The following is a 21227-nucleotide window of genomic DNA, read 5'->3' as shown; positions in this document are numbered from 1 at the left end:
GCAATTTACCTATAGGCTATAATCAAAGATCAAATTTGAAAGTTGAAAGTAAGAAATTCTAGTCTTCAATCTTCAAGCTTAGATCATAATATACATTGGTAAGTAAATAAATAACATTATCAGCTGCAGCTGTCATCCTTCATCGGTTTTTTACACAGATATATAATAGTTATTATATAAATCTGTGGTTTTTTGGTAATCGGAAATAAAATCCCAAATCTCCCTAAAAAAAATTTTTTATATAATATTGTCATCATAAAATACTCATATTACTCAATTTAAAATTAAAATATAATATAAAGCCTATGATATTGCCTAGATAATAATATTAACTTTAAATTTTATAAGAAGTCAATTCACTCTAGTGGTGTATAAAGAAATAATTTTTGGGGTGGGCTATACAATATGATGTTTTTTTAGTATAATAATATACTTTAGTTAAAAATCATTTAAGATGTTAGGATTCATAAACAGGAATACGATTGATTTAAAAAATATTAACTCATTTATAATATAAATATATAATATTATTTAATTTCAGTATAATATTTGTCAAATTGAAATTCAACTTACTGCACTTAAAATTATTATTTCCAAAGGGTATACCTACCCGTTTAGAAAATATAAATAAATAAATATGTAAATAGAAATATCATATAATATAATATTATGTATCTATTTATCAATATTATAATAATAAATAATATAATAATTATCATTCAAATTGTATGTATTTTTATTATTATTAATTAATAATTATTATTTTTGACAGCTGTACCCAAAAGTACGGTTAGGTATAGCAATAGCTTTGACGGTTTTTTCCGAAGATTTTTTTTTCTAGATACAGTTTTTTATGATAATAACCTAACCTAAAACCTTAAAAGTTAAGATAACAACAACAACCATAGTTTCCCGCCAAATTATGGTAAACATGTTATTTTGTATTTTAATATTTTATCACACTTCACACTTCACAGTTCACAGGAAGTTGTCACTTGTCCGATTTCAGTCCACTTCCACTTAGTCCAGAATCGTAGACTACTAAAATACATTTTGTAACTGAGAACGCCTGTACGGTTGTACGAATTTATTTTTTAATCTTTTCGACTTGTATTCTTTGTTTGTATTTGTCTTTAAATTAATATAAAGTTCGAGTTTCAAGCACAAAATGAGTGAAACTACAAAATTACGCAAGTTCATAGTCAGCACATTCTCACTCAATGGCTTTACGGTTCAAGAGTAAGTTTATTATTTGAGTATGTGCATTGAAGCATTCACGTCTATCATAGTATTTCTCTATAATTACTCATATTAGTCATATTGTACATTTGTACAGTTATGGTATAGACCATGGATCATTAATTCATACTTTTGGAGGACCACTTAAAGAATTTAGAAAGTTTCCTGGGTCCATCATTATTGAATTTATAGTGAAACCTTCCCACAGACACCTCTAAATAGTTTCTTTTTGGGAACTAACTACAAACTAAACCCTCTGTTAATATCAAATAGTGGACACAATTTAAGTGATCGAGAGAAGGTATCCGGTATTTAGAGGTTTCACTGTACATGTTAAGTAAAAAAAATTAAATTAAAACAAATAAAAATTGAACTTACTCTAAAATATGAATTTCTTGTCTGCGGGTGAGCCAGATTAAGTTTTCCACGGGTCACCTTCAATTGTGATCCTGATTCACACCTAATGTAAACAAACTATTTTTTATTTAAAATTTAAATGTATTAATTTCTTTTTAAAGGAGGGCATGTGCGTACTTAGTACAGCAGTTAGAACCATTAGAGTCTAGAGAAGATCGTGATAAATGGTTAGACAAAATTGTAGATTATGTACGAGTTTCGAGTACCAATGATGGAAACATAGTGACATACGAGTTACTGAGCAAGGCTCTTAAGGTGAGTTTTCAAGATTATCAATTAAAATTCATATTTCCAAATAATATACCTACTAGTTTAAAATAAGTATTATCATCTTATTTAACATATACCTCTATCATGATTTTAATAGTTCTGCTGTAATTTACAAATCCTTAATGATGAAGACATATTACATGTGACTCCTGCTTATAAGTTACCTCGCTATAGATACTGCCCAACAACAAAAAAGTTTCAAAGAATAAAATCAGAAATATCCATGTTTGGTGATGCCCAGTCAAAAATTGCCCAGTATGTTGACAGGTAAGCAGTTATATATAATATATACCTATATATAATGTATAACCTATAGATCAACAATATATTATTATAGATGTATATTTACAAGTATTTATGTACATTTTGATTATTTTTTTTATTTTCATAGATATACTGTCATCAGACAACGCATGGCTAGAATAAAAACTACAACTGATGGTACTCTTAATCAACCATTGACAATCGGAGACAAAATACGTGATGTTGATTATCTTTTGAGTTCAGGAGCCTGCAGAAAATTTGATCATAGTTCCAAAAGTAATTCAATACTCCTGCTGGGTGTTTTAGTACAATTGAAAGAAGGAGGTCGACATTATTTAGAAGACCCCACTGGAGCTATACCCCTTGATATTACTGCAACAATATCCTTTTAATTCAAAACAGTTTAAACAAAATCTTAATTTTAATTCTAATAGTTCTACACTGATAATATTATTTATTAATAGTTCACAACACAATTATATATTTTAAATATCTTCCTTAATCTTGTATACGATTTCCAAAAAGGCTATTTTACTGAGAATTGTTGTGTATTGGCAGAAGGTCGTTACTGTAGTGATCGTCGAGTTTTTTTTGTTACTAATATGGCCTTACCACCGTGTGAACGTACAGAAATTAGCAAGTAAGAAGATATGTTATATAACACTTTAATCTGACTAAAAATGAATTATTTATACTACTATATATTATTTCTGACTTATTAATACAACATAAGGTACCAAAATTTACAAAATTTGATATTCGCTCGATTTCTCATGTAACAATTTTTCTATTTTGTTGTTATTCAAAAACGAATAACAGTAGATATTTGAAAATTTTACTGAATGTTTATATTTTTATTTTCTATACACTATATAGTTTTGAAAATATTTTGACTCTTTTTGAGCTGTTTACGGACATTGTCAGTTTTCAATTTTTTTAATTTTTTTTTTTCTTTAAATATCAGTAAAATTTTATTTGTTGGGTAAAAAAGCATGAACATTTAATGCAATGCTCCTGATATATTGTTACAATAGCAGTTGAAAAATGTTAAAAATACATTAGCACAATTTTATTTATAAGCATTTTAAATTTAAATTTTGACAAAATTTCAAATTTAATAATTATTTTGTAGTTAAAAATTTATAAAATGTTTAACTTTTATAGCTAAGAATTGAAAATTTAAAACAAGGCTCCATGTAAATAGGTTATATATAAATTACTTTATTCACAATAATATCATTAAATATACTTGGTAATATCATAGGCTGACTGACCGTTTTCGCTCAGAATCATTTTTTTTATACTATGATATTATATCATTGAATTCAAATTTAACACCATCCATTGCAGTGACCCACTTGTAACCTACTGTCCAGCAGAGTGACATCCATTTACCCACCTTTTTTTATTGTTATCTTTAATAAAAATGACAACAGTGTAAACTTCAAATATCATATATTATATGATATTATATTATATATATTCATTATATCCGTAACATTAAATTTAACTCAAGTATCCCTTAATTGTGGATCATTCTATATTTACATTATAATGTATTTACATTAAATATTTGCCTCATACATTTTGTATAGCTCCTCTGTGAATTATAGCATTTTATCATTGATTATCTACTAGTATCTATAATCAATGATATTATCTATATTATTTTAATTTTTTTTTGTTTTTTTTTTCAGAATTTATTTTGGGGAATCAAACAATTTTAGTGACAGCAATGATCTTAATTTAAAATCATGTAATCCAAAATTGTTGGAATATGAAAAGAGTAAAAACCGAATGATTGTATTTGTTTCTGATGTTTTTTTAGATGATCCAAAGGTTAGTGAGACATCTATATTTTATAATGTGTAGTATAATTGATAAATAGTATCCACAATAACATATAAATACAATAATGTTGACCTTTATGGAATTATGAACTCAGTTCAATTATTCCTATTTTAAAATCTGGTCCTCTTTCAGGTTAGGTAACTATCTAATTACTTATAACTTAGTAGAATTCTTTCCCTTGTTCCTAAAAATAGTATATGTTGTAATATAATATTATGAAGTTCCCCCTTATACAAGTTTACATGATAATGAATGACAACATACATTTTGTCTTGGTTGCTCATTGCTCAGTGCTTTTAAATATTTAATTGGTATTATTTATTCAGATTACTATACGCACATTTTAAGTAAATTTAAATTATCTATCTCCGTTAAATGCATCAATGGTTAGGTTGATACCTATACTTGTATAGTATAGTACTGTTATTTGGGATTAACACTTTACTTCAGACACTCCTGCTTGAACGCCTAGCATAAGTTCCTTAAATTCATTATACACATAAGTAAATGCTCCTCCTTCAGTCTTACATGGATATTAGATTTCAGTAGCTTTGAAGTTATGGTTATTTTCATTTGTGAGTTAAAGGAATTGTAGTAAATAATTCTTCTTTTTAAGTCTTAAGACTCGGGTTATCATGTTGACTATAAATTAGAACTTGACGTTACTCATAGAACCTGCCATTTTTTCTTGCTTCCTTTGATGCTAGAAAATATTTCTCAGTTGAACCCTTATGATCTAGTATTTTATTAAATAAAATAAGTTTGAAAATTCTATTTTAATTAATACTTAGGTAGGTGAAACCTAATATTTTATACAAAAATATATTTTTAAAATATGAATTTATGTATTATATGAGAAATATAGTAATACATTTAATTTTAACTTATTGGTGTTTTTTTACAGGTTCTAAGAAAATTTCATATATTGTTAAGTTCTTTCAATGATCTTGCTCCAGTGGCCATAGTGATGATGGGCGACTACTTGTCTTGTCGTATACCCTCACATGCATATGCCCAGGAATTGAAAACGCATTTGAATCAATTGGGAAATTTTTTACATGATAATACACCTGTTCTTTGCAAACACACTATGTTTGTGTTGTTATCTGGTCCTGGAGATCGTTATAGTGGTGCTGCAGGTGCAAGTATCTTGCCTAGGTACTTAAAATTTTCATATTAAAGTTCTACCTTACATATTTTAAATATTTAAATAAGCATATTTTATTATGTTAATTTGTGTTTCTTAGCTTTTGAAATTGAACTTTATTATTTAGACCTTTAATACCTGAGTTCTTAACTGAAGAATTCCGCCGCCTAGTACCACGATGTGTATTTACAACAAATCCGTGCCGTATGCAATACTGTACACAACAGATACACATTATTCGAGCTGACGGTCTAATGAAAAAAACTGCCAACTATGATATCAGACATGGGTCAATGGATCGAAACAAATCCACTTCAGTAACAGAGTCTGATGATGATATCATTAAGAATGTAAGTAACCTAAAATAGTACCATATGTTTGAATTTACTTAAATGCATTTTAATTTGAGGAAATTGGTGTATGTTTTATGATAATTCATGTGCACATTGGTCATTGTGCATGCAGTATATAAAAACTTTGGAAAGCCAGTCACATCTAATTACTGTTCCTTTGGACGTCTGTCCCACATACTGGCCACTTGCATCACATTCCTTGAGTTTGTACCCAATGCCTGATGTAGTGTGCATAGCAGATTCCAATGCCCCAGAATACAGTACTGTAAAATCAAATGATTCCAATAGTTCTAGCTCAAAAATATCATCATCTTCAGGTTGCATATTTTTCAACCCCGTAAGTATTAATGTAGTTATGACCTTTTTAACTTGGATTTTTATAATTTATATTTTAATAGTTGAAGTTAGTTAAAATGTTACTATACAGGTTGATCCATTTAATGTAAGACACTCAGTATATGTGAATACTCCTAATATTTCTGAAAATAGTTCTTTTACATAATTTTAATTAGTAACTAAACTAAATTTTTGGAAAAAAAATTTAAATGTTCACTATTTTTATCGTTATCTTGTAGTGTTTTTCTCTTGAATGTAAAATTAATATATTTTTTATTTCATATTCTGAAACAAAATATTATTTGGATTATTTTGATTTATAAAAATCAAATTTTGGAACAGTAGTTTGTTCATTATAAATTATAGGTATTTAAAATGTATATGAGTGGAGTAGTGAACTGACATTTTGTGTGGTACCACTCCAACCCGCTCATCAAAACTTTAAATTATATTAATAATATTTATTTCACCAATAACAGCACGGACCTTAAGCCTGATATCGCATGCGGCTAAATTACTGACAATAATTGGAAGCAAAAGGATAAGTAAAAAGATAGAAGTTAGATTAGACAACGACCAATATGGTTTCCGGAAAAACAAAGGAACCAGGGAGGCTATTTTAGGTCTGAGAGTAATACTTGAAAAACAAATCGAGAGACAAAAAATCACTTATATGGCTTTTATAGACCTAGAAAAAGCATTCGATAGCATAAATTGGACAAGTCTTTTTAAAATTTTGGAAGAAACAGAGATAGATTTTAAAGACAGACGTATTCTCTATAAGATTTATGAAGAACAAGAAACCACTATCAACATTAATACAACAACAGTGACTGCTAGAATCCAAAAAGGGGTGAGACAAGGGTGCCCACTTTCACCTGCATTGTTCAATGTATTTATTGAAAAAGCAATAAATGTGATAAAGCATTGGTTAGAACAAAAAGGAATCGGAGTGAAAATAGGAGGGGTACTAATAACCATGCTTCGCTTTGCTGATGATATAGTCGTTCTCGCATCATCTGAGGAAGACCTACAAGCAGCATTAAATGTAATGAATTTTACGTTTAAAGAATATAGTCTGAAAATAAATTCAGCTAAGACAAAAACCTTAGTATGCTACAAGAAAAACGTACCATCTATAAATATAACATTAGAAAACAAAGAAATTATCCAAGTAGACCATTTCAAATACTTGGGCAGCATTATAACAGACGACGGGAAATCAATTAAAGAAATCAGAAGCAGGATAGGTCAAGCAAAGAACACATTCCTTAAAAAGAGAAAAATACTAACATCAAAAAATATGAACATAACAACGAAGAAACGGCTCATAAAAACATATGTCTGGAGTGTGGCATTATATGGAAGTGAGACCTGGACGATTAATAAGAAAGAAAAAGATATGTTAGAAGCTCTCGAGATGTGGTGTTAGAGGAAAATGCAGAGAATAAGCTGGACTGATAGAAGATCAAATGAAGACATCCTGAGAACAATAGATGAAAAACGAACACTGTTAGACACCATAAAGAGAAGGAGATGGCAGATGATAGGACACACGTTGAGGCATGGAGACGAACTGCATAGTATAATAATCGAAGGTATGATAGAGGGTACAAGATCAAGAGGAAGACCTAGGACGAGATACATTAGTCAAATAATGCAGGATGCAGGAGTCACTTCCTACAGGGAGCTTAAAAATATGGCGAATGATAGAGAAAAATAGAGAAGTCATTTATTGTGAAACATTTGTTAAAAACCAATCTCCGGATTGAAAAACAAAAAAAAAAAAATGAACTGACATTTTGTGTGGTACCACTCCAACCCGCTCATCAAAACTTTAAATTATATTAATAATATTTATTTCACTAATAACAGCAATAATAACATTTTTTAAAAATAATAATGTACAAAAGCTATAACTTGTAAGTAGACCTGGGGTTTTTATGCAATTCCATATTTTTCCTTTTCGGATTTTTGTCAGTAATCTTTATGAATTGTTATACTTTAAAGCTAATATACTTTTTAGATTCTGAGCAAAGCGAGGAAGGTAGTGGTTTTACAATGGTGTTTATTTTATTTTATTTTTTATCTTGTATACTAAATTTCTACCAGAAGGGAAGGCTTCGATTTCAACATATTATAGTATCTTATATTTTAACAAATTGTATCAAGATGGTACTTTAGAGAGGTAATTTTTCAATTTTCTCAATAGTTATTTAATGCTATGGGAAAAACCACTAAAAATAAGATTTTAATTTCTAACGCTTTGTTTATCACCATAGAAATGAATTAAAAATAGTAATATTAATTTAACTTACAGGCTAAAATAAAATATAACAATATAAAATATCCAGACTGACAAACCGTCTGCTCAATCGTTTTTCTTATACAATGGTATTATATAATTGAATTCAAATTTAATACAATCCATTATACATTGTCCCACTTGTAACCTACTGTACAACAGAGCGACATCCACTTACCCGCTTTTTTTGGCATATTACTGCATATATTTTGATGGATACTGAATATTTGTGCATATTTTGAAAAAATTCAAAATTTATTGCATATTGAAGCAAACATTTTAACAAAATGTATAAAATAATATTTAGTTAAACAAACAATTTAATAATACATTTTGTAATCACTGAATGATTCATTTAAATTATATTAAATTTAAACATAATTTTTTGTTTATTAAGTAGAAACTTATAATTTTAATTATAAGTTGTTAAATTTGTTTTAAGTCATATATTTATAATTTAAAGTATTTTTTCTTTCATATTTGTTGCATATTTTCACCATATTGACTGTATATTATATAGTATATTTTGATACTTATTAGTGCTTAAAAATCTACGCTCTACTCATAAGCCATAAATTACTTATCAAAAATTTGATTTTTATGAATTGAAGTTAATTCAAAAAATGTCTGCTTCGGAACAAGGAATTTAAACACATGTTGCCTCAAAAAAATGTTTAAAACAATTTATAATGATAAAAAATTAATTTTTATTTTTGAATGACTTTCAAATATGTTAAAAAATAGTTTATTTAATAATGAGTGTCTAATATTAAATAGATTATCCGGTACAGTTAAAATTGCACTATTACATTTCAATATACATAGTATGTGTAATATGACAGATTTGTACATGTTAAATTATGCATATGCATATGTACATGCATACAAAATAATAAATACGGAAACATTGAAGCTCTGGTTAATATGGTATTCTTTGTAATCATTATAGTTCATGTAATATTTTTATAAAAGTATATATTATTAATACTTTTATCTGCTTGTTAATACAATGTAGTTTGGAAGTTGATTCAATAAAAAAAATTGTTTATAAATGGTTATTAATAGAGAAAAATAAATGTAAGTGCATCAACTTTCAAACATTAGTTATTTATTTTTGAATTATGTACAGAAACTGATATTTTATCTACTTTTATATTTTTTTTATTTTGTTTTTCAGTCATCGTTTTCCAAAAATAAGTATACTTTTTCAGTATACATAACAGCTCAGCGTCAAATTGAAGACAGTAATTTACCAGACGATGAATATGATGCAGATAATACATTAATGGACAGTGAAGATACTGTTGCAACAGTTGGAAACCGTCGTAAAGTTAATTAGTGTTATGTATAATCTTAAATATTATAGCAGTGATATTTGAGATTATAAATTAATGTAAATATTAGGATATGAAATAAATAATTTATATTTTTGTATTGTTTGTTAATTGAGGAATTTTTAATTATTCATAATTTGTATTTGTTTATATGCGCCCCAATAATTCCCACTAATCCGTGCAGTAGATAATTTTGACCACTCACCACATGCCACTCAAATAATAACATTTAATAAAAACTGTTTAGCCACTTATAACTAGCGTGGGTGCCACTGATTAAAACTATTTGGAAAGTTTTTAAACCTAAAACCAAATTAGTTCACATTCTAACATTCACAGCCCACAGTATCAAAATACAACATAGTATGTTAAAGATATATTTTAGAAGCACGTATAAGTCTCTATCCATGTGTCTTTAAATTAATCAACAACTGCTTGTAAATCTTCTTTATTTTCTACATAGTTGGAGTTGGAGTTAATTAGTTCTTCAAATATAGAAATAACATTAGTAACAGGTACAAAAGCAAGAGCTGATAATTTTTTTATTTCATGGGCAAACATTACGTCCATGGAATACCTATTCTTTATTCCACACGATTGTAATTTTCACTTTGAGTATTGTGGGTAAAATGAAAAAAACATTCAATTATTTAAAAATCAATGTACAATTCTTTAAATGAATTTATAAATGCCTGTTCGAAATCCATCACAGTAGATTTTGGTTGTAAATATTTGGTCTGAGTATATTAATTTGATTTAGTATTTCGAAATAACTATTTTAATTTTTTTTACACATTAAAATGTAATATATGTTGATATACAGATACCTCTAATCTAATTGCAATTTTCATAATGAAGGTTAAATTTTGAATTAATATTTACGCCTGATATTTTGTCGTGGAACTAAATTATTTCTTCATTATTTTAATTAATTAAGCCACAAAGTTATTTTTTTTTACTTTTAATGTTTGCCATCAGTTATACTTCAATTTCTGTTTGTAATAGTTGCTCCTATTATAATTACTAATTAGTATAAAGTTAATAGATAGTAATTATTAATTAATATAATAATAAATAACTGCATTTACGCATTTTACTCCTAAACTATTTATTATAAAGTTAAATTCAAAATGCATGAACAACTAACAAGTGTATACTAATAAGTAGATGGAAGAGTATATTATATGACCTTCATGAAAGTTATTTTGAGTAATAAAGTTGATTCTTCGTCACAGCTTTGCTTAAAGGTTCAAACCAAATTTACCGAGATAAGGTCATTTGGGACCCAATTTACCAATTCCGTGCATATTATACAAACTAGATAGGTAGGTAGGTAATTTTTTCAAATGTTAGGTGTGCTTTCGCGGCCTTTGTACGTTAACTATCCATTCGAATGCCGGTTTGAATAGATGTTACCTGGGGGCTGGGAATAATATCCACTTAAAGGTAGGTAGGTAGGTAACTTTATATACACAGGAAATATTACCTACAATGTACTGAGTTTCCTGATAGCATTGCTAATAATATATTAGGTAGGTAGTAGAAAATGAGAAACGCAGAAAAAATTATCAAGTAACGGTATACGGTATACCTGTTGTAAATATGGAAATAATTATTTATTTTTCATTAAAATAGGTATACACAGACACACAGTTAATTTGTTAAATCAAAATATTTTTTCATTTGTTAAATTTCATATTCTTAGGTTTCTACCATGTTTTCTCCAAAAAATAATAATAATAATAATAAAGCATTAAAAACGCATCGCTCAGTAACAGTAGGTAAATACATAAAAATTAATATTAATTACTTATAAGTTATTACAACGTTAAGGTATACAGAAACATAATGCAGCTAGGTTAGGTATATAGACGTACCTTGGTAGGTATATAATATTATCGTCGTACCAATCTAATTGTAATCGATTAATAATTAATAACACCGTTCATTTCATTGGACGATGACGACTATTTTGAGTGCTCTACAATTTGGTAAAAAATTAAAATATTAATTTCGAAAATCGTTAAATCAACAAGCTTAGTTTTGAAAAATGTCATATATTTTTACTTATAATCAATTACCTATAATATCATATAAATTATAAGGGGTTTTTCAACTGAAGCTCATAAGAACCTACCGGCTTAACACACGATTAAAATACCTATTCATAACTAAAATGAGTTACCTATTGTTGAATAGAAAAATAGCGGCACCTACCAAAAATATTGCAAGTGACAAGTGAGAATTGTTAATCAAAAAAAAGTTGGTAAGTGGATAATAAAAGGAGATACCTATCTTTTTAACATGATAAATATTTAAAGGATTAACTTTTATTGGTGTTTTTAATAAATTGTCTATTAGCTACAACCTATCTATATGTGTATACCCTATACCCAAGGGTCACCAATTAATATTTTTGGAGAACCACATTGAGAATTTTGAAACTTTTCGTGGGCCATCAAAATTCAAAGCAAATATTTTTAATGCGAAAATAGCATATAGTGGCTTAGTGTGGTATTATTAATAATGAATAAAATTCAATAAATTAAAATAAAATACAAATTTATAATATAACTATAATTTAAATATAAAATTGGGTAAAGTGGGAAAATCGCAAGTATTACTCTCAACTAACCGCTCGAAATGTTGTGTATGATTCGTGCACGCTATTCGTTTTATATGCAATTTTTGATTTACGAAGTTCACTACTTAGGTACTGGGAATTGTTCGGCAATTGATTTATGTGAAGTCTCATAATGACGTTTAATATTGAAAACTTTAAAAACAGCCACTGTCTGATGGCAAATCAAACAAACTGGCAAGGTTATGCACTTTGTTATCGGTTATTACTTTTTTTAAATTTCTGTGGGCAGGATAAAATTTGTCCGAGGGCTGTATTTTGTGACCGTTGCCCTATACTATATACCATATGGGGATATTGGAATGATATATTAATATCTGTATAGGTATCTATTACCTATATTATTATAAGAGTTCAATTAAAATTTAAAAGTAGGAACCTACTTATTTAAAATGTAATGTAAGTACCAGCCTTACTCGACATTATTTGACCACATATAAAAAATAAATGAATATATAATCCATTTCTGAACATGTTCAGTGGGGCCCATTATCTTCTTGAAGAATAAATAAAAATAAAAAAATTATACCTACGTTATAACTGATTTGAAGTAGGCAGGTAATGTACATACCAACTTACTACACAGATTACTATTAAATAACCAATTTTTCATTTTCTCTATAAAATATACAAAATATACTTAGGTTGGTATAAAGCAAGAATATTGTGTTCGGAAACCTATGTAATAGAATGTCAATATTCCAAAATGTAATTTTGTAAACATTTACTTAGTAGAGTACCTTATACCTACCTACCTATCATCACACGCTGTGTTTAGATTACATATAAATAATATATTGGCAGGTGTAAGGCAGGTAGATAGCAATTTACTTTTTTGCAGTTTAACTTACAAATCAAATTATTAACCTACCTACATGATATCATAGGCAAGAAAAAAATGGTTTTGTCAGTTGCTTCGATTTTGTTTGATACCGGAAATTATATGTAGGCATGTAGCCAGGTCTAGAAGTCGTAGGCTTATAATATAATGTCACAACCACTAGGTAAGTACAGTTAACTGTTCTCTCATTCTCCGGGGATGAATAATAAAGTAGATATTACATAGTAGGTACATATTATTATCTAAAATATTATATCCCGAAGTCAGAAAATACACAGAATTTCCAACTAGTTTTCTAGTGAGTTTTAATAAATCAATTGATATACTTTAGGAAGTTATAGGTTTTCAATAAATAGTCGATCGTCCGAAGAAAAGTACAATTTTTAGTTTTAATTCAATAAGTATACAATATTAGTTACAAATAAACCATAAAAATAAATTATACATATTTATACCTACCTATAATAATGATATTAATAAGACTCCGATTGTATTAAAATAGGTATGGTAGGAGGTACTTATCTAATAATTTAACATACCTACCCATTAAAGGTAACTGTGCTTGTTTAAAGCACCTGTACCTGTAAATTAACTGTACTGTTCTTAGATCATCCTAATAAAAGTACACTCAGAAAATATGATTTTGTATTTTACAATATCTACCTAGGTTTTGATTTTTGACCTTCAACGATATTAGTAGGTGATTTTCTTTAAAAATATATAGGCATCTTAATAATATATTCATCTTGTGTTACTCAATATATATTTGTAGTTATAAATAAATAATAATATAATATAGTTAACATAATATAATATTAGATATTACCATAAATATTTCTATTTCTATGGTTAAATATTGATACATTTATAGATACATACCTTTACATTACTATGAACAAAATATAATGACACCTATCTACATTTTAGTTAAATACCTAAAACGGCTGAAACAAATTTTGAGTTCCTAAATAAAAACTTATGAAACTATTAAAGTAGGTATAATTAAATCTTGATGATACTTAACACTGTTCGCATTCGAGTAGGTTACCTACCTCTTTTTAAAATTAAATAAAATCCTATACTAGTATAATAATTGCAATGGTTATAAAAACTTAGTTATAATTTTGTTTTGATTCTAATTCGAAGTGATATATTTGTGCAAAATGTTTAGTAAATTATGCAAATTCATGTTGTAAATTAAATAACAATGACAATATTTTTTAGTTATCATAACAATAAGCTGCATCAAAATATTAATTTTTTTTTTCAAAATTGATGCCAAACTATTTTGAGAATACATTCTCAAATATTTTGCATAAATGTACAAATTAATAATTATGTATATATTTTTGAAAATAAACTCCATAAGTTATTGTGTGCAAGTTCCATTAGTATAGGTACGAAACATAATATAGGTAATCAAAGACTCTTAAACCGTTTTTAGTTTTATCTGTACCAAAAGGTATATAATTAAAATTACCTATTAGAAGTTCTAAAAATTGGTTTTTCGACTAGTAATATATTATATTATAAATATTTTTGTTTATTTGTGTTATTATGCAATATTATGTTACTTAAAAAAATATGATAGATACTTAATCAGTGCTGTACCGTAACTATTGTAAATATAATTGTATAAGCTACTATAGCTACCTACTAACCTAACTGTATTTATGATATGACATCATAGGGATATAATTAAATTAAATCGGTAGAATATCTGCATTTTATCTAACATATTATGTCTTTTTTTTATTTATCCCAACAGCCAAAGACTCTAAAAAGTTCGTGTCGATGTCACACGATTAAGACACACGGCAGGATAAATATTCGAAACCATAAAATATGTAATTTTTATTAATTTATTGATATCATTTCGTTGATTTGGGTAACTCAGTAGGTACCTATAATCGTCAATTTGGCATTTGGGTTGGTAATTTGTAGGTATATTTTTCAGTGGTATTAAACACGACGTTTATAGTAATAAATAATAATAATAATAATTTCTAAAGACTATATATGGCTATTTATTCTGTATTATATTATTATTCGGAGGAGTCGAGGGGCTATAATATATCCACAGTTAAAATTTTTTTTTTTCAGAACGGGCATTATAATCGCATTTTTTGCGATTAAATCGTTGAAGCGTTTCAATGGAATCACTATATTATTTACTGTATATAAATTTAACCGTTCGGACTGCGGTGAGTTTAAATGTATTCAAATATAAATTGTAGCCTTGTGACATAAAAACTTTGAGTTTATTTTTTAAAAAAAGAGAAGAAGAAAAAAGTTTAACAATCTTTTACATCGAAATGCACATTAACCAAACGCATTATGCAAAACTAAAATTATGCAGACTAATGCGTGGAACGGCCTGTTATCTCTATACTATTATAGTCGCGTGCGCGAACCCGGAACCATAATATAAAATAATAACAATAACATGACATTGTCATAACGATATAATAAATGAATACGGATTAAAAGTCACTTAAAACAAACATAGTAGTATTGTACAACATTAGATAGGTACCTACTGATCAGTGGTGTTTTTATATTGGAATTTAATATTTTCACTACGAGCCAAATAATATCTACACATTAATTTTTTTTAAAGTGCCGCGGGGAGCTTATAATCATGATTTTTATATGATAATTACATTTTTGTTCATATATCGGAATTAACTACGGACATCGAAAATATCAAAAAAGAAAAAAATATGTATATAATATAGTATATTATTATTATTATTATTATTATTACCAATTCGAAACCAACTTAGAATTTGACTATTTTTTGTTTCGTTTCAACGGTTTGTCGCGGCATTATGATATTATATTATTTTTTATGATCACAAAGAAACGTCGCCGATGTCCGTTTCGGGCCGTTTGCCTAGAGTTTGCGGGTAGCACGACTTCATTTCGAGATTACACTCGTACCGGTCGGCGTACGTCGCCGACTGTCGGTGTTCGTCGTGCGCCAAGCAGCACATTATCAGGCCCGGCGGATGGGCGGCGTCGCCGTTGTTCATGGGATGCGCCGGCAGCTCTTGGTGACCGGTCATCAGCTTGGTCATGCCCGTAGTGATGTCGGCGTCCAGCGAGACTTCCGACAATGTGCCCGGGATGTTCAGGAACCGTTTCCACGCTGACCGGAACTGTGGACGAAAAATTAAACCATTAACCGTATTAGAATATCATCATTTCAAAACGGTACAACAATAATAAATCCGAGAGATGAAATTCAATATTATACTAAGCGAATAAAAAGTATCCAAAATTCGTTTAAAAATTTATTGGTGACATACAATCAATAAGTAATTATAGTCTGTGAACAAATTGCTATAGGCTTACAATTTTTTTCGTAGTTTGTTGCCACCATCCGTTATGTTTTTAAAATATTTATGTATATTTTCTTATTTAAATTATTTTTTGGAAATAAAAATAATCCAACGCCAATTTTTATTATTATTATTATTATAGAACCAGAAAAATTTAATAAAGGATCATCTAGCCACTCTTGTCGGGCCATACGGACTCATTTTGTTTCTCCTCCGCCCACCTCATGCGAACTTCACTTTAACACCCACGACATTTGACAGCAATATTAATTTACGTCAAGTAAATTCCCACCTTTTAAAACCTTTTTACATAATTGAACACTGTGCTTTTCACTTGTTATCTCAGATTTTAAAGTTTGACACAAAAAAATTAATTTATAAGTTTTAATTTAGGTTATAAGCTTATAAATGTCAAAAAAATCATATTCAATAAATATTCATTATATATAATTATATTAAATTCACATGAACCAAACACGCATACAATGTAAAACAACTCTGTATGTATACATTACACCAGATATATTGCAACCTAATATGCATATAATACGATATAGCTAGGTACCTACTCTAGCGATCAATAATATTTCAGATCCTGCAGCAGCAGCTGAAATTATAGTCAACTGCCATTGGTGAACATTTTCAGTGGTAGTGGGGGTGGAGCGTGATGTACACATTACACATATGCACATTACAGTATGCCCAATGTCGTGTAGTATTACGATTTTTTTATTTCTAAAGATATGACGTCAACGTCATATTATTTTGCACAGAAAGTGTCTTATAATAATATGACTATTGACTTGTACCACGCACAGGACAGGATGCGGTGTTCTATACACCTAATAGACACCGGTCTAGATAGGATTTACAAAGGAATGTTATGCTCCAACGAGTGCTGTTGTATTATGTCCAGGCGCGTGGTTGAACATTTCGAAGGGAAATATCGTTGTTCGGGATCGTCCGTATGAATGCGACAATAACAGTGCGTAGGTAAACATACTTTTCTTATTGTATTATATTTTCAAGAATACGAATAATAATTGAAAAATTTTATCAAAATAATTATGATTGAATATTATTTGAATATCTGCATATTTCATTTTTATTCAAATATTTTCATATTTGAATTTTGAATATATAGATTTCACTTTTGTTATTATTTTTTTTTCTTTTTGTTAAGGCTTCAATAATTATATGGTTATTACATCTCATATCAAAAGACAATATTTACAATTATTATTATTTATAATATATTTAAGTAGGCACCTATGTAATTTTGACGCGTTAGTTCAATTGGGAGTTATTCTGCATTTATGAAAATACTTTCTATATGGTTAATCCTGAAAGCTCTAATTGCAAAATATTAAATATGATATATATTTTTTTGATGAATTGTAAATTATTTCTCCGTAAACAATTATACAGAGAATACGACGTGATTTGTGTTAAGTCGTGATAACGATTACCTTTACATTACATATTATCCTTACAACACGTATAAAGCGTATAAAGGGTCAGCTATCAGCTAGACTTTCAAAATTCTATTGCAATTATTATTGATCAAAACTATAGTAATACCTATACTTTAATATAATATAATATAATACTATAATGTACTATAATATGCCATAGCTAAGAAGAATAAATTATGAACAAAACATAGAATGCTAAATGGGTGGTTTGGTTCGATGTCATTAAAACGAGCTTGGAGTCAATACCGATTGTAAAGGTATCTAATAGGAATATGTAATTGGGTTTCCGTGAAGCGATCACAATAAAAACCTAGGGGAGGGGCCGAGGAGAATTTTCTTGTGAGGTATTATGTCACGGCATTGTCTGTATTTGTCACAACAAGGCCTATAAAATACAAGTTAGGTACTTGTAACTTGTTTTATTTCAATCATGTTCAAACCATAAGTACCCACATACAAATATACAGTTACCTAATACAATATAATAATTATATGTATCTACAATAAATAAAAATATATAGTTGTTAACGTAGGTGCGTGTACGGAATAATATCATCCAACTAAAACTGTAGCACAATACGAAACTTAAGTAAAAAACGTTTCCTTTTTTGTTAGCAAAATAGATATTTATATTTTCTTTACATTGTTCAATAACGTCGAAAAATGTAATTCTCGTATACAATTTGATCATTGATTCAATAAGTTTTTATTTAGGAGTCAAGGACCAGTATTGTTGCTGTACGAGTAGAAATAGTAAGGATAGCATAGTATTGACTCGATGGAAATGCTCATAAACACGTATGGATGATATTATGGACATTTTTATCAGAAAAATTATGTAGTGGTGTTAGCTAGTGTAATTTTCATATATTACTATTCAAATAGCTTGTACCATTTTTTTTTTGGTTATTTTATTAGATATTAAACAGTAAATCTTTTATAGATAAATAATTTAAAAATATTATAATATTTTATTATATTAATGTTCCTAAATCAGTAAAACTTAATGTTAGTTTATATTCTTAATTTGGAATAATTATCACAAGTCATATTTACAATCAAAGGCTAAAAACGAAATATTGATATGAATTAAAATGTACTATATATCTATAAATATGTCAAATTAAGAATAATATCTAATTAATAATTTGTAATGTTACTAAGTAGCTTAGTAAATGTGCTTCATTGCATCTGTTTTTCAAAATAGTTATAGGCATAATATTAGGTATGTATATAGCATTGCCGGGACATTACAAATTACAATCACAATCAACGAGATTCTGAATGTGCTAAATACTAATAATTAATAGTTGATTAAAAAATAATATTTTTTCAGATATATAATAATATCAATTCGGAATACTGTTAATAAATAATAATAAAATCTATTATTTTAGTTATAAATAGGACAGGGACTGATTGACGTATATATCTTTATATATAAATGTGAAAATGAAAACCTTTGAGGCCTATGTTCTCGGAAACTACTGAACTGATCGTTATGATTTTTTTTTTTAAACTGAAGAGCTCATTGCGGAGAAGGTTTATGGCATTTGATCGATTCTCTAACTTAATAAACAAAGGAGTTATCAATTATTATAAATAATGGCCTGTTACGTAGACTTGGCAACATGGCAAGTATTCTGGGTTTCCACAATCACTACTAAATAGTAGTAAATACTAATTCGATCCTCCCTGACCCCCTAACATGTCCGACGGCCGACGGTTATTCTTGTGATGCTCGGGTTTCCCCTACAGCAACAAAAACAACAAAAACAACGACGCCGCCGACAACAGGCGTTGTGCGCGGTGAATGCATTCCGCGGCTGCCGACTAGGTACTAAGGACGAACCGACCGACATTTTAAGCGAAGCCGTAAGAGTCGGAACGCTGTCCAATGTTTGTGCACCGATGTATTGTCGAATATTCAAGATGCCTGCACGTTTAAACAGTAAATAATAATAAGTAGTAGTATTTAATTTAATTTTTTTCGTTTCTTTCAATTCTAAGATTGTATTATAACCTGATTTTTTTGTCGTTGTTTATTCAATAGATATATTCTGACCTGCGTAGTCATTTATCACAATGAAAAGGAAAATTAATTTAGGTCGTTCATCGAATAGACAAAAATGTCAACGTTTGCTCAGATTAAGTCAAAATAACAATGGCTCGCCAGATAACTGCAATATTAATAGGGATAGTAACAATATTAATAACAATAATGATGATAATATAAATAATATATTATCTTTTAACCAATAGTGTTAGTAGTATTAATGATAACAATATTAATAACAACTTAGCATTTAATGATAGTGATATAGTCGATATTATTAATGATATTATTAACAATATTCACGATTTTCCTATTGACGAAAATTTAGTTGAACAACGTGTTCCATGGCGTTGCCGTGAAATGTCGGCATTTACTTATGATAAATTTATCTCTATATATAAATTTGCCTTGGATCACACGTAAACGGTTGCACCGATTTGGCTAATTCTTTTTTTGTTGTGTTCGTAATATTGTCAGGAGAAGGTTCTTAACTCTAAAGTAAGATAATTTTAAGAAAATCCACCGGAAAAGTAGGAAATTTGGATGTAGGTGCCATCCGTCGAGTAAAAACAAAAACTAAATAATAATATATTTTTGTTTATTGTAAGGTTGCTATTGGTCATGATTGAATAATGAATATAATTTTAGATCTGTAGCTACGTGTTAATAAAACATTCGTAATTACGTACGCACTTCGAGGAGTCTGCAATCCACCACAGGTGGATTGCCTATCTGAAAACATACTATGTGTCTCACGTATACAATACATACAAGCGTGTCTCTCGGGTAATTATATATTCAAGATGATCGATGAAAATTTTTAAGTTTTGAACATCATACACCGAATACTAAATAAACGAATTGAACAAAGTTTGAAACTTAACGGGATCAGCTATAATATATATACAATTAATGCATTTTTGAGTCCTTGAACTTATACACATAAGTTATAATATTGGCTATTTCCAACTATTTCACCTGAGGTAACTTTTGCCCGGGCAACGCTGGGAGGGACAGCTAATAGTATATATAACTATATTCTTATACCAATAAACATTATTATCATCGAAATGAAATAAATGTTATAAATATTAATGATATTTAGTACCTATATTTACCTATACCTATGTATAAATACTGCGCATCAACTATATAGTGAAATAGGAGATACCTATATAGGTACTTAAATATTATATGACTATGGGGTATGCATTCCCACGTCCTACTCCCAATTTTTCATCATCATAATATATTATTAAAAAAATAAATATATATTTATTGTATTGATTAAATTTCAGTGTCTGCTAATTCTGGTCGTGTGTGGACAATGGGTGAATTACATCTCAATGTTGGT

The 21227-nt window shown here is 28.4% G+C and overlaps 2 protein-coding genes across 3 annotated transcripts in view; one reads left to right on the top strand and one right to left on the bottom strand.

Moving 5' to 3' along the window:
• Nucleotides 1-971: 971 nt before the first annotated feature.
• Nucleotides 972-9627, top strand: LOC132949493 (DNA polymerase epsilon subunit 2). The gene is made up of 10 exons (XM_061020414.1): nucleotides 972-1239; nucleotides 1758-1911; nucleotides 2024-2193; nucleotides 2318-2570; nucleotides 2703-2830; nucleotides 3888-4029; nucleotides 4946-5199; nucleotides 5316-5538; nucleotides 5654-5878; nucleotides 9360-9627. The coding sequence occupies exons 1-10, from the start codon at nucleotides 1169-1171 to the stop codon at nucleotides 9519-9521; spliced, it is 1782 nt and encodes a 593-aa protein (XP_060876397.1). The 5' UTR covers nucleotides 972-1168; the 3' UTR covers nucleotides 9522-9627.
• Nucleotides 9628-13744: 4117 nt separating this feature from the next.
• The window catches only part of LOC132949290 (pinopsin-like), a 72365-nt gene continuing 64882 nt past the window's right edge, over nucleotides 13745-21227 (bottom strand). For both annotated transcript variants that reach the window (XM_061020103.1, XM_061020104.1), the window contains one exon: nucleotides 13745-16159. In XM_061020103.1, the coding sequence (XP_060876086.1) occupies nucleotides 15854-16159 (306 nt within the window). In that variant the 3' untranslated portion in view covers nucleotides 13745-15853. The remainder of the gene's footprint in view (nucleotides 16160-21227) is intronic.

Source organism: Metopolophium dirhodum, chromosome 7, assembly GCF_019925205.1.
Source record: "Metopolophium dirhodum isolate CAU chromosome 7, ASM1992520v1, whole genome shotgun sequence".
NCBI lineage: Eukaryota > Metazoa > Arthropoda > Insecta > Hemiptera > Aphididae > Metopolophium > Metopolophium dirhodum.
This window is presented reverse-complemented; position numbering and strand designations above follow the sequence as displayed.